At 50.1% G+C, this 15,873-nt stretch overlaps 1 protein-coding gene across 2 annotated transcripts in view; it reads left to right on the forward strand.

The window, feature by feature from the left end:
* Nucleotides 1-477: 477 nt before the first annotated feature.
* Nucleotides 478-15,873, forward strand: part of LOC106594699 (AP-5 complex subunit zeta-1) — a gene marked incomplete at its 5' end in the record, with an annotated part of 21,489 nt that continues 6,093 nt past the window's right edge. For both annotated transcript variants that reach the window (XM_045711655.1, XM_045711657.1), the window contains 8 exon segments: nucleotides 478-618; nucleotides 1,460-1,497; nucleotides 3,124-3,286; nucleotides 3,488-3,666; nucleotides 11,038-11,180; nucleotides 11,944-12,062; nucleotides 13,755-13,882; nucleotides 14,234-14,331. In XM_045711655.1, coding sequence (XP_045567611.1) covers nucleotides 478-618; nucleotides 1,460-1,497; nucleotides 3,124-3,286; nucleotides 3,488-3,666; nucleotides 11,038-11,180; nucleotides 11,944-12,062; nucleotides 13,755-13,882; nucleotides 14,234-14,331 — 1,009 coding nt within the window.

The following is a 15,873-nucleotide window of genomic DNA, read 5'->3' on the forward strand; positions in this document are numbered from 1 at the left end:
TCTGGCTGGCTGACTGTCTATTAGATAGCTCAGACCTTCATCCTACCATTACTACTATTAGATGGAGAGACATCCTACCATTACTACTATTAGATGGAGAGACATCCTACCATTACTACTATTAGATGGAGAGACATCCTACCATTACTACTATTAGATGGAGAGACATCCTACCATTACTACTATTAGATGGAGAGACATCCTACCATTACTACTATTAGATGGAGAGACATCCTACCATTACTACTATTAGATGGAGAGACATCCTACCATTACTACTATTAGATGGAGAGACATCCTACCATTACTACTATTAGATGGAGAGACATCCTACCATTACTACTATTAGATGGAGAGACATCCTACCATTACTACTATTAGATGGAGAGACATCCTACCAAGCTCATTTTACAGTGTGTCGCTTTAACTGGTCAGTCCGTCCCTGACCTTTAACCCTTGACCTCTCTGTTGCCCCAGACGACAGGTCGGAGGTGGACGGCTCTGTGGTTTCCATGGTTTCAGCCACCTCGTCCTCCAGCAGACTCCTTCCTCCTAAAGAACGTCTGAGAGAGAAGAGTTTCGAGTACTGCCAACGCCTCATAGAACAGAGTGACCGCAGTATGTACCCTACACCCTAACCCCTACACTACTGCTATGTAGAACAGAGTGACCGCAGTATGTGCCCTACACCCTAACCCCTACACTACTGCCCTGTAGAACAGAGTGACCGCAGTATGTACCCTACACCCTAACCCCTACACTACTGCCCTGTAGAACAGAGTGACCGCAGTATGTACCCTACACCCTAACCCCTACACTACTGCCCTGTAGAACAGAGTGACCGCAGTATGTACCCTAACCCCTACACTACTGCCCTGTAGAACAGAGTGACCGCAGTATGTACCCTACACCCTAACCCCTACACTACTGCGCTGTAGAACAGAGTGACCGCAGTATGTACCCTACACCCTAACCCCTACACTACTGCCCTGTAGAACAGAGTGACCGCAGTATGTACCCTACACCCTACACTACTGCCTCATAGAACAGAGTGACCGCAGTATGTACCCTACACCCTAACCCCTACACTACTGCCCTGTAGAACAGAGTGACCGCAGTATGTACCCTACACGCTAACCCCTACACTACTGCCCTGTAGAACAGAGTGACCGCAGTATGTGCCCTACACCCTAACCCCTACACTACTGCCCTGTAGAGCAGAGTGACCGCAGTATGTACCCTACACCCTAACCCCTATACTACTGCCCTGTAGAGCAGAGTGACCGCAGTATGTACCCTACACCCTAACCCCTACACTACTGCCCTGTAGAACAGAGTGACCACAGTATGTACCCTACACCCTAACCCCTACACTACTTCCCTGTAGAGCAGAGTGACCGCAGTATGTTTGGATCCCAATGTGTCCCTGTGTTGTAAAGACTATATCCTTCTGTTTCAGAGGCGCTGAAGAGAGCAGACGCAGAGCTCCAGAAAGCAGTGAGTCATACTGCTGTAGTAACCCTGTCAATCACACACCATACAGTCATACTGCTGTAGTAACCCTGTCAATCACACACCATACAGTCATACTGCTGTAGTAACCCTGTCCCCTACAATCACACACCATACAGTCATACTGCTGTAGTAACCCTGTACAATCACACACCATACAGTCATACTGCTGTAGTAACCCTGTCAATCACACACCATACAGTCATACTGCTGTAGTAACCCTGTCCCCTACAATCACACACCATACAGTCATACTGCTGTAGTAACCCTGTCAATCACACACCATACAGTCATACTGCCGTAGTAACCCTGTCAATCACAGACCATACAGTCATACTGCCGTAGTAACCCTGTCAATCACACACCATACAGTCATACTGCTGTAGTAACCCTGTCAATCACACACCATACAGTCATACTGCCGTAGTAACCCTGTCAATCACAGACCATACAGTCATACTGCCGTAGTAACCCTGTCAATCACACACCATACAGTCATACTGCTGTAGTAACCCTGTCCCCTACAATCACACACCATACAGTCATACTGCTGTAGTAACCCTGTCAATCACACACCATACAGTCATACTGCTGTAGTAACCCTGTCAATCACACACCATACAGTCATACTGCTGTAGAAACCCTGTCAATCACACACCATACAGTCATACTGCTGTAGTAACCCTGTCCCCTACAATCACACACCATACAGTCATACTGCTGTAGTAACCCTGTCAATCACACACCATACAGTCATACTGCTGTAGTAACCCTGTCAATCACACACCATACAGTCATACTGCTGTAGTAACCCTGTCAATCACACACCATACAGTCATACTGCTGTAGTAACCCTGTCAATCACACACCATACAGTCATACTGCTGTAGTAACCCTGCCCCCTACAATCACACACCATACAGTCATACTGCTGTAGTAACCCTGTCAATCACACACCATACAGTCATACTGCTGTAGTAACCCTGTCAATCACACACCATACAGTCATACTGCTGTAGTAACCCTGTCAATCACACACCATACAGTCATACTGCTGTAGTAACCCCTACAATCACACACCATACAGTCATACTGCTGTAGTAACCCTGTCCCCTACAATCACACACCATACAGTCATACTGCTGTAGTAACCCTGTCAATCACACACCATACAGTCATACTGCTGTAGTAACCCTGTCAATCACACACCATACAGTCATACTGCTGTAGTAACCCTGTCCCCTACAATCACACACCATACAGTCATACTGCTGTAGTAACCCTGTCAATCACACACCATACAGTCATACTGCTGTAGTAACCCTGTCAATCACACACCATACAGTCATACTGCTGTAGTAACCCTGTCAATCACACACCATACAGTCATACTGCTGTAGTAACCCTGTCAATCACACACCATACAGTCATACTGCTGTAGTAACCCTGTCAATCACACACCATACAGTCATACTGCTGTAGTAACCCTGTCCCCTCTCTCTGTGTGTGTGTGTGTGTGTGTGTGTGTGTGTGTGTGTGTGTGTGTGTGTGTGTGTGTGTGTGTGTGTGTGTGTGTGTGTGTGTGTGTGTGTGTGTGTGTGTGTGTCTCAGTGCCTGGTGGAGGCCGTGTGTATCCTGGACGGTGTGTGTGTAGAGGACGCTGGTTGTGTGTACCGTTCCTTCCCGTGTGTGAAGTCGCTGTTCGGCCGTCTGAACTCTGACCTGTCCTGCAGCCGAGTCCTCCTGCCCATCGCTCAGTTCTACCTGAACCACGGTGAGGGGGGGGTGTCTCTGGTGTGTGTGTGTGTGTGTGTAAGTGCACGTGTGAAGGATAGAGTTAGTGTGTGTGTGTGTGCAAGTGCACGTGTGGAGCATATAGTTAGTGTGTGTGTGTGTGTGCAAGTGCACGTGTGGAGCATATAGTTAGTGTGTACTTACTGTGTGTGTGTGTGTGTGTGTGTGTGTGTGTGTGTAGGCGAGGCTGCAGCGGTGGACGGTGAGTGTGTGTGGAGGTGTGTGTTCGGAGTTCTCCCGGCGGAGTGTTTCAACGACCCCTTTCTGGCCCACGAGACGCTGTCCTTCATCAGAGCCAATCGGCTGCAGCTACGCTCCTCCGTCCCGCTGTACGCCCACTACTTCCCTAACCTGCTCAAGGTAACAGCCCCGCCCACTACTTCCCTAACCTGCTCAAGGTAACAGCCCCGCCCACTACTTCCTAACCTGCTCACAGCCCCGCCCACTACTTCCCTAACCTGCTCAAGGTAACAGCCCCGCCCACTACTTCCCTAACCTGCTCACAGCCCCGCCCACTACTTCCCTAACCCGCTCAAGGTAACAGCCCCGCCCACTACTTCCCTAACCTGCTCAAGGTAACAGCCCCGCCCACTACTTCCCTAACCTGCTCAAGGTAACAGCCCCGCCCACTACTTCCCTAACCTGCTCAAGGTAACAGCCCCGCCCACTACTTCCCTAACCCGCTCAAGGTAACAGCCCCGCCCACTACTTCCCTAACCTGCTCACAGCCCCGCCCACTACTTCCCTAACCCGCTCAAGGTAACAGCCCCGCCCACTACTTCCCTAACCTGCTCAAGGTAACAGCCCCGCCCACTACTTCCCTAACCCGCTCAAGGTAACAGCCCCGCCCACTACTTCCCTAACCTGCTCAAGGTAACAGCCCCGCCCACTACTTCCCTAACCTGCTCAAGGTAACAGCCCCGCCCACTACTTCCCTAACCTGCTCAAGGTAACAGCCCCGCCCACTACTTCCCTAACCTGCTCACAGCCCCGCCCACTACTTCCCTAACCTGCTCAAGGTAACAGCCCCGCCCACTACTTCCCTAACCTGCTCACAGCCCCGCCCACTACTTCCCTAACCTGCTCACAGCCCCGCCCACTACTTCCCTAACCTGCTCAAGGTAACAGCCCCGCCCACTACTTCCCTAACCTGCTCAAGGTAACAGTCCGCCCACTACTTCCTGTAGTTCCCAGCGTGGGGACAGTCCAGGCCTGGTATCTGACTATGTGTTGTAGTTCCCAGCGTGGGGACAGTCCAGGCCTGGTATCTGACTATGTGTTGTAGTTCCCAGCGTGGGGACAGTCCAGGCCTGGTATCTGACTATGTGCTGTAGTTCCCAGCGTGGGGACAGTCCAGGCCTGGTATCTGACTATGTGTTGTAGTTCCCAGCGTGGGGACAGTCCAGGCCTGGTATCTGACTATGTGCTGTAGTTCCCAGCGTGGGGACAGTCCAGGCCTGGTATCTGACTATGTGCTGTAGTTCCCTAGCGTGGGGACAGTCCAGGCCTGGTATCTGACTATGTGCTGTAGTTCCCAGCGTGGGGACAGTCCAGGCCTGGTATCTGACTATGTGCTGTAGATCCCAGCGTGGGGACAGTCCAGGCCTGGTATCTGACTATGTGCTGTAGTTCCCAGCGTGGGGACAGTCCAGGCCTGGTATCTGACTATGTGCTGTAGTTCCTAGCGTGGGGACAGTCCAGGCCTGGTATCTGACTATGTGTTGTAGTTCCCAGCGTGGGGACAGTCCAGGCCTGGTATCTGACTATGTGTTGTAGTTCCCAGCGTGGGGACAGTCCAGGCCTGGTATCTGACTATACTGTAGTTCCTAGCGTGGGGTCAGTCCAGGCCTGGTATCTGACTATGTGCTGTAGTTCCCAGCGTGGGGACAGTCCAGGCCTGGTATCTGACTATGTGTTGTAGTTCCCAGCGTGGGGACAGTCCAGGCCTGGTATCTGACTATGTGCTGTAGTTCCCAGCGTGGGGACAGTCCAGGCCTGGTATCTGACTATGTGTTGTAGTTCCCTAGCGTGGGGACAGTCCAGGCCTGGTATCTGACTATGTGCTGTAGTTCCCAGCGTGGGGACAGTCCAGGCCTGGTATCTGACTATGTGTTGTAGTTCCCAGCGTGGGGACAGTCCAGGCCTGGTATCTGACTATGTGCTGTAGTTCCTAGCGTGGGGACAGTCCAGGCCTGGTATCTGACTATGTGTTGTAGTTCCCAGCGTGGGGACAGTCCAGGCCTGGTATCTGACTATGTGCTGTAGTTCCCAGCGTGGGGACAGTCCAGGCCTGGTATCTGACTATGTGCTGTAGTTCCCAGCGTGGGGACAGTCCAGGCCTGGTATCTGACTATGTGCTGTAGTTCCCAGCGTGGGGACAGTCCAGGCCTGGTATCTGACTATGTGTTGTAGTTCCCAGCGTGGGGACAGTCCAGGCCTGGTATCTGACTATGTGTTGTAGTTCCCAGCGTGGGGACAGTCCAGGCCTGGTATCTGACTATGTGTTGTAGTTCCTAGCGTGGGGACAGTCCAGGCCTGGTATCTGACTATGTGCTGTAGTTCCCAGCGTGGGGACAGTCCAGGCCTGGTATCTGACTATGTGTTGTAGTTCCCAGCGTGGGGACAGTCCAGGCCTGGTATCTGACTATGTGCTGTAGTTCCCAGCGTGGGGACAGTCCAGGCCTGGTATCTGACTATGTGTTGTAGTTCCCAGCGTGGGGACAGTCCAGGCCTGGTATCTGACTATGTGCTGTAGTTCCCAGCGTGGGGACAGTCCAGGCCTGGTATCTGACTATGTGCTGTAGTTCCCAGCGTGGGGACAGTCCAGGCCTGGTATCTGACTATGTGCTGTAGTTCCCAGCGTGGGGACAGTCCAGGCCTGGTATCTGACTATGTGCTGTAGTTCCCAGCGTGGGGACAGTCCAGGCCTGGTATCTGACTATGTGCTGTAGTTCCCTAGCGTGGGGACAGTCCAGGCCTGGTATCTGACTATGTGGATGTGTTGTAGTTCCCAGCGTGGGGACAGTCCAGGCCTGGTATCTGACTATGTGCTGTAGTTCTTAGCGTGGGGACAGTCCAGGCCTGGTATCTGACTATGTGCTGTAGTTCCTAGCGTGGGGACAGTCCAGGCCTGGTATCTGACTATGTGCTGTAGTTCCCAGCGTGGGGACAGTCCAGGCCTGGTATCTGACTATGTGCTGTAGTTCCCAGCGTGGGGACAGTCCAGGCCTGGTATCTGACTATGTGTTGTAGTTCCTAGCGTGGGGACAGTCCAGGCCTGGTATCTGACTATGTGCTGTAGTTCCCAGCGTGGGGACAGTCCAGGCCTGGTATCTGACTATGTGCTGTAGTTCCCTAGCGTGGGGACAGTCCAGGCCTGGTATCTGACTATGTGCTGTAGTTCCCAGCGTGGGGACAGTCCAGGCCTGGTATCTGACTATGTGCTGTAGTTCCTAGCGTGGGGACAGTCCAGGCCTGGTATCTGACTATGTGTTGTAGTTCCCAGCGTGGGGACAGTCCAGGCCTGGTATCTGACTATGTGCTGTAGTTTCCAGCGTGGGGACAGTCCAGGCCTGGTATCTGACTATGTGTTGTAGTTCCTAGCGTGGGGACAGTCCAGGCCTGGTATCTGACTATGTGTTGTAGTTCCTAGCGTGGGGACAGTCCAGGCCTGGTATCTGACTATGATGTGTTGTAGTTCCCAGCGTGGGGACAGTCCAGGCCTGGTATCTGACTATGTGCTGTAGTTCCCAGCGTGGGGACAGTCCAGGCCTGGTATCTGACTATGTGTTGTAGTTCCCAGCGTGGGGACAGTCCAGGCCTGGTATCTGACTATGTGCTGTAGTTCCCAGCGTGGGGACAGTCCAGGCCTGGTATCTGACTATGTGCTGTAGTTCCCAGCGTGGGGACAGTCCAGGCCTGGTATCTGACTATGTGCTGTAGTTCCCAGCGTGGGGACAGTCCAGGCCTGGTATCTGACTATGTGCTGTAGTTCCCAGCGTGGGGACAGTCCAGGCCTGGTATCTGACTATGTCTTGTAGTTCCCAGCGTGGGGACAGTCCAGGCCTGGTATCTGACTATGTGCTGTAGTTCCCAGCGTGGGGACAGTCCAGGCCTGGTATCTGACTATGTGCTGTAGTTCCCAGCGTGGGGACAGTCCAGGCCTGGTATCTGACTATGTGCTGTAGTTCCTAGCGTGGGGACAGTCCAGGCCTGGTATCTGACTATGTGTTGTAGTTCCTAGCGTGGGGACAGTCCAGGCCTGGTATCTGACTATGTGCTGTAGTTCCCAGCGTGGGGACAGTCCAGGCCTGGTATCTGACTATGTGCTGTAGTTCCCAGCGTGGGGACAGTCCAGGCCTGGTATCTGACTATGTGCTGTAGTTCCCAGCGTGGGGACAGTCCAGGCCTGGTATCTGACTATGTGCTGTAGTTCCCAGCGTGGGGACAGTCGAGGCCTGGTATCTGACTATGTGCTGTAGTTCCTAGCGTGGGGACAGTCCAGGCCTGGTATCTGACTATGTGTTGTAGTTCCCAGCGTGGGGACAGTCCAGGCCTGGTATCTGACTATGTGCTGTAGTTCCCAGCGTGGGGACAGTCCAGGCCTGGTATCTGACTATGTGTTGTAGTTCCCAGCGTGGGGACAGTCCAGGCCTGGTATCTGACTATGTGTTGTAGTTCCCAGCGTGGGGACAGTCCAGGCCTGGTATCTGACTATGTGCTGTAGTTCCCAGCGTGGGGACAGTCCAGGCCTGGTATCTGACTATGTGTTGTAGTTCCCAGCGTGGGGACAGTCCAGGCCTGGTATCTGACTATGTGCTGTAGTTCCCAGCGTGGGGACAGTCCAGGCCTGGTATCTGACTATGTGCTGTAGTTCCCAGCGTGGGGACAGTCCAGGCCTGGTATCTGACTATGTGCTGTAGTTCCCAGCGTGGGGACAGTCCAGGCCTGGTATCTGACTATGTGCTGTAGTTCCCAGCGTGGGGACAGTCCAGGCCTGGTATCTGACTATGTGCTGTAGTTCCTAGCGTGGGGACAGTCCAGGCCTGGTATCTGACTATGTGCTGTAGTTCCCAGCGTGGGGACAGTCCAGGCCTGGTATCTGACTATGTGTTGTAGTTCCCAGCGTGGGGACAGTCCAGGCCTGGTATCTGACTATGTGTTGTAGTTCCCAGCGTGGGGACAGTCCAGGCCTGGTATCTGACTATGTGCTGTAGTTCCCAGCGTGGGGACAGTCCAGGCCTGGTATCTGACTAGGGATGTGTTGTAGTTCCCAGCGTGGGGACAGTCCAGGCCTGGTATCTGACTATGTGCTGTAGTTCCTAGCGTGGGGACAGTCCAGGCCTGGTATCTGACTATGTGCTGTAGTTCCTAGCGTGGGGACAGTCCAGGCCTGGTATCTGACTATGTGTTGTAGTTCCTAGCGTGGGGACAGTCCAGGCCTGGTATCTGACTATGTGCTGTAGTTCCCAGCGTGGGGACAGTCAAGGCATGGTATCTGACTATGTGTTGTAGTTCCCAGCGTGGGGACAGTCCAGGCCTGGTATCTGACTATGTGTTGTAGTTCCCAGCGTGGGGACAGTCCAGGCCTGGTATCTGACTATGTGCTGTAGTTTCTCGCGTGGGACAGTCCAGGCCTGGTATCTGACTATGTGTTGTAGTTCCCAGCGTGGGGACAGTCCAGGCCTGGTATCTGACTATGTGCTGTAGTTCCCAGCGTGGGGACAGTCCAGGCCTGGTATCTGACTAGTGGATGTGTTGTAGTTCCCAGCGTGGGGACAGTCCAGGCCTGGTATCTGACTATGTGTTGTAGTTCCTAGCGTGGGGACAGTCCAGGCCTGGTATCTGACTATGTGTTGTAGTTCCCAGCGTGGGGACAGTCCAGGCCTGGTATCTGACTATGTGCTGTAGTTCCCAGCGTGGGGACAGTCCAGGCCTGGTATCTGACTATGTGCTGTAGTTCCCAGCGTGGGGACAGTCCAGTCCTGGTATCTTACTATGTGCTGTAGTTCCCAGCGTGGGGACAGTCCAGGCCTGGTATCTGACTATGTGCTGTAGTTCCCAGCGTGGGGACAGTCCAGGCCTGGTATCTGACTATGTGTTGTAGTTCCCAGCGTGGGGACAGTCCAGGCCTGGTATCTGACTATGTGTTGTAGTTCCTAGCGTGGGGACAGTCCAGGCCTGGTATCTGACTATGTTCTGTAGTTCCTAGCGTGGGGACAGTCCAGGCCTGGTATCTGACTATGTGCTGTAGTTCCTAGCGTGGGGACAGTCCAGGCCTGGTATCTGACTATGTGCTGTAGTTCCCAGCGTGGGGACAGTCCAGGCCTGGTATCTGACTATGTGTTGTAGTTCCCAGCGTGGGGACAGTCCAGGCCTGGTATCTGACTATGTGCTGTAGTTCCCAGCGTGGGGACAGTCCAGGCCTGGTATCTGACTATGTGCTGTAGTTCCTAGCGTGGGGACAGTCCAGGCCTGGTATCTGACTATGTGTTGTAGTTCCTAGCGTGGGGACAGTCCAGGCCTGGTATCTGACTATGTGCTGTAGTTCCCAGCGTGGGGACAGTCCAGGCCTGGTATCTGACTATGTGCTGTAGTTCCTAGCGTGGGGACAGTCCAGGCCTGGTATCTGACTATGTGTTGTAGTTCCCAGCGTGGGGACAGTCCAGGCCTGGTATCTGACTATGTGCTGTAGTTTCCAGCGTGGGGACAGTCCAGGCCTGGTATCTGACTATGTGTTGTAGTTCCTAGCGTGGGGACAGTCCAGGCCTGGTATCTGACTATGTGTTGTAGTTCCCAGCGTGGGGACAGTCCAGGCCTGGTATCTGACTATGTGTTGTAGTTCCCAGCGTGGGGACAGTCCAGGCCTGGTATCTGACTATGTGCTGTAGTTCCCTAGCGTGGGGACAGTCCAGGCCTGGTATCTGACTATGTGCTGTAGTTCCCAGCATGGGGACAGTCCAGGCCTGGTATCTGACTATGTGCTGTAGTTCCCAGCGTGGGGACAGTCCAGGCCTGGTATCTGACTATGTGCTGTAGTTCCCAGCGTGGGGACAGTCCAGGCCTGGTATCTGACTATGTGCTGTAGTTCCCAGCGTGGGGACAGTCCAGGCCTGGTATCTGACTATGTGCTGTAGTTCCCAGCGTGGGGACAGTCCAGGCCTGGTATCTGACTATGTGCTGTAGTTCCCAGCGTGGGGACAGTCCAGGCCTGGTATCTGACTATGTGTTGTAGTTCCCAGCGTGGGGACAGTCCAGGCCTGGTATCTGACTATGTGCTGTAGTTCCCAGCGTGGGGACAGTCCAGGCCTGGTATCTGACTATGTGTTGTAGTTCCCAGCGTGGGGACAGTCCAGGCCTGGTATCTGACTATGTGCTGTAGTTCCCAGCGTGGGGACAGTCCAGGCCTGGTATCTGACTATGTGCTGTAGTTCCCAGCGTGGGGACAGTCCAGGCCTGGTATCTGACTATGTGCTGTAGTTCCCAGCGTGGGGACAGTCCAGGCCTGGTATCTGACTATGTGCTGTAGTTCCCAGCGTGGGGACAGTCCAGGCCTGGTATCTGACTATGTGCTGTAGTTCCTAGCGTGGGGACAGTCCAGGCCTGGTATCTGACTATGTGTTGTAGTTCCCAGCGTGGGGACAGTCCAGGCCTGGTATCTGACTATGTGTTGTAGTTCCCTAGCGTGGGGACAGTCCAGGCCTGGTATCTGACTATGTGGATGTGTTTTAGTTCCTAGCGTGGGACAGTCCAGGCCTGGTATCTGACTATGTGGATGTGCTGCCCTCTCTGGTCACGGCTGGGACTGCAGTGGAGCTGCTGCACTCTCTACTGGACTTGCCCTGTCTCACTGCTGCGCTCATCCTTCAGCTCAGGTACACCTTTAGCCAAATACATTTAAACTCACTTTTTTTCACAATTCCTGACATTTAATCCTGGTAAAAAATTCCCTGTCTTAGGTCAGTTAGGATCACTACTTTATTTTAAGAATGTGAAATGTCAGAATAATAGTAGAGAGAATGATTTATTTCAGCTTTTATTTCTTTCATCACATTCCCAGCGGGTCAGAAGTTTACATACACTCAATTAGTATTTGGTAGCATTGCCTTTAAATGGTTTAACTTGAAGGTAGGCCTTGAAATACATCCACAGGTACACCTCCAATTAACTCAAATGATGTCAATTAGCCTATCAGAAGCTTCTAAAGCCATGACGTCATTTTCTGGTATTTTCCAAGCTGTTTAAAGGCACCAGTCAACTTAGTGGATGTAAACTTCTGACCCACTGGAATTGTGATACAGTGAATTATAAGTGAAATAATCTGTCTGTAAACAATCGTTGGAGAAATTACTCGTGTCACGCACAAAGTAGATGTCCTAACCGACTTGCCAAAACTATATAGTTTGTTAACAAGACATTTGTAGTGTGGTTGAAAAAACGAGTTTTAAATGACTCCAACCTAAAGTGGATGTAAACTTCCCGACTTCAACTGTAACACACAGTAAATACTTAGTGTATTCTAAGTTATCTCTGTAAAAAATTCAATCAATAACATTCACAATGTACCTAAGAAGCATTTCAGGGAAAGATCAGAGCAGTGCAGAAAACACATGTAACACGGTGATCGGTGCCCGTCAGGTCCGCTTGCTTCCCTGTGTCTGAGCCAGGAGGCCGCGGTCTGTCGTCGCTGGAAGCTTTCCGAAGCCCCGCCCATAGAGGCCTCTTCCTGTTCCTGTTGAGAGGGGAGGCGGGGTCTGGTAATACTACTGATACTACTGTAATACCATCACTACTACTGTAATACCACTACTGATACTACTGTAATACTACTACTACTGTAATATCACTACTACTGTAATACCACTACTGTAATACCACTACTACTGTAATACTGTAATACCACTACTACTGTAATACTATAATACCACTACTGTAATACTACTACTGTAATACTGTAATACCACCACTACTGTAATACTATAATACCACTACTGTAATATTACTAGTGTTTGTGTTACCATGGTAACTGTGTTGAAGCCCCGCCCATAGAGGCCTCTTCCTGTTCCTGTTGAGAGGGGAGGCGGGGTCTGGTAATACTACTGATACTACTGTAATACTACTACTACTGTAATACCACTACTACTGACACTACTGTAATACTGTAATACCACTACTACTATAATACTGTAATACCATTACTATACTACTGTAATACCACTACTACTACTGTACTACAATAATACCAATACTGTAATACCACTACTACTGATACTACTGTAATACCATCACTACTACTGTACTACTATAATACCAATACTGTAATACTATAATACCACTACTGTAATATTACTAGTGTGATACCACTACTGTACTACTGTTAAACACCTACTGTAATACACCTACTGTAATACTATAATACACCTACTGTAATACTATAATACACCTACTGTAATACCAATACTGTAATACCACTACTATAATACTGTAATACCACTACTACTGTAATACTATAATACCACTACTGTAATATTACTAGTGTGATACCACTACTGTACTACTGTGAAACACCTACTGTAATACACCTACTGTAATACTATAATAAACCTACTGTAATACTGTAATACCACTACTGTAATATATACCTACTGTAATACCACTACTGTAATATACCTACTGTAATACCACTACTGTAATACCACTACTGTAATATACCTACTGTAATGCCACTACTGTAATACCACTACTGTAATGCCACTACTGTTATATACCTACTGTAATACCACTACAGTAATGCCACTATTGTAATACTATAATACACCTACTGTAATACTATAATACCACTATTGTAATACATCTATTGTACTGTAATACCACTACTGTAATGCCACTACTGCACTGCTGTAATACCACTGCTGTAATACCACTACTGTAATACCACTACTGTAATGCCACTACTGTAATGCCACTACTGTAATACTATGATACCACTACTGTAATACCACTACTGTAATACCACTACTGTAATTCCACTACTGTAATATACCTACTGTAATACCACTACTGTAATACCACTACTGTAATGCCACTACTGTAATACCACTACTGTAATATACCTACTGTAATACTATGATACCACTACTGTAATGCCACTACTGTAATGCCACTACTGTAATACTATAATACCACTACTGTAATGCCACTACTGTAATGCCACTACTGTAAAACCACTACTGTAAAACCACTACTGTAATGCCACTACTGTAATACCACTACTGTAATATACCTACTGTAATACTATGATACCACTACTGTAATACCACTACTGTAATGCCACTACTGTAATACTATGATGCCACTACTGTAAAATACCTACTGTAATACCACTACTGTAATACTGTAATGCCACTACTGTAATACCACTACAGTAACATTACTGTATTTCTCCCCAGGTGATACCATGGACAGACTGAGCGTGCTCCATGACCTGCTGATGGAGGCAGCTGATTGGTCCAGAGTCATCCAATCAGCTCAAAGTGTTCCAGTGCTGCTGCACGTCTACTTCAACACAGTTACCACGGTAACACACACACACACAGTTACCACGGTAACACACACACACACAGTTACCACGGTAACACACACAGACACACACACACACACACACACACACACACACACACCACACACCACACAGTTACCACGGTAACACACACACACACACACACACACACACACACACACACACACACACCACACACACACACACACACACACAGGCTGCAACCAGAATAAGTCAGAGATAAAGCATGTATTTTGTGTATATAAGTACTGTGTGTGTGTGTGTGTGTGTGTGTGTGTGTGTGTGTGTGTGTGTGTGTGTGTGTGTGTGTGTGTGTGTGTGTGTGTGTGTGTGTGTGTGTGTGTGGAGGTATCAGATGAGAGGCTGCTGGCCCAGCTGGTGTTGGTGCTGCTGGAGAGAAGCAGCCTGTTGTTGAACATCCCCAGATACACTGCAGAGATACACCGGTTAGTCCACACTGGTACACGGGTCAATACCGGGTCAATATACACACTGGTACACCGGTTAGTCCACACTGGTACACGGGTCAATACCGGGTCAATACACACACTGGTACACGGGTCAATACACACACTGGTACACGGGTCAATACACACACACTGGTACACCGGTCAATACCGGGTCAACACACACACTGGTACACCGGTTAATACACACACTGGTACACCGGTTAATACACACACTGGTACACGGGTCAATACACACACACTGGTACACTGGTACACCGGTTAATACACACACTGGTACACCGGTTAATACACACACACTGGTACACCGGTTAGTACACACACTGGTACACCGGTTAGTACACACACTGGTACACCGGTTAATACACAGACACTGGTACACCGGTTAATACACAGACACTGGTACACCGGTTAGTACACACACTGGTACACCGGTTAGTACACACACTGGTACACCGGTTAGTACACACACTGGTACACCGGTTAATACACACACTGGTACACCGGTTAATACACACACTGGTACACCGGTTAGTACACACACTGGTACACCGGTTAATACACACACACTGGTACACCGGTTAATACACACACACTGGTACACCGGTTAGTACACACACTGGTACACCGGTTAATACACACACACTGGTACACCGGTTAGTACACACACACTGGTACACCGGTTAATACACACACTGGTACACCGGTTAGTACACACACACTGGTACACCGGTTAATACACACACTGGTACACCGGTTAGTACACACACACTGGTACACCGGTTAATACACACACACTGGTACACCGGTTAATACACACACACTGGTACACCGGTTAATACACACACACTGGTACACTGGTTAATACACACACACTGGTACACCGGTTAATACACACACACTGGTACACCGGTTAATACACACACACTGGTACACCGGTTAATACACACACACTGGTACACCGGTTAGTACACACACTGGTACACCGGTTAATACACACACACTGGTACACCGGTTAGTACACACACTGGTACACCGGTTAGTACACACACACTGGTACACCGGTTAATACACACACACTGGTACACCGGTTAATACACACACACTGGTACACCGGTTAATACACACACACTGGTACACCGGTTAATACACACACACTGGTACACCGGTTAATACACACACACTGGTACACCGGTTAATACACACACACTGGTACACCGGTTAATACACACACACTGGTACACCGGTTAATACACACACACTGGTACACCGGTTAGTACACACACTGGTACACCGGTTAGTACACACACTGGTACACCGGTTAGTACACACACTGGTACACCGGTTAGTACACACACTGGTACACCGGTTAATACACACACTGGTACACCGGTTAGTACACACACTGGTACACCGGTTAGTACACACACACTGGTACACCGGTTAATACACACACACTGGTACACCGGTTAATACACACACACTGGTACACCGGTTAATACACACACACTGGTACACCGG

Source organism: Salmo salar, unplaced genomic scaffold, assembly GCF_905237065.1.
Source record: "Salmo salar unplaced genomic scaffold, Ssal_v3.1, whole genome shotgun sequence".
NCBI lineage: Eukaryota > Metazoa > Chordata > Actinopteri > Salmoniformes > Salmonidae > Salmo > Salmo salar.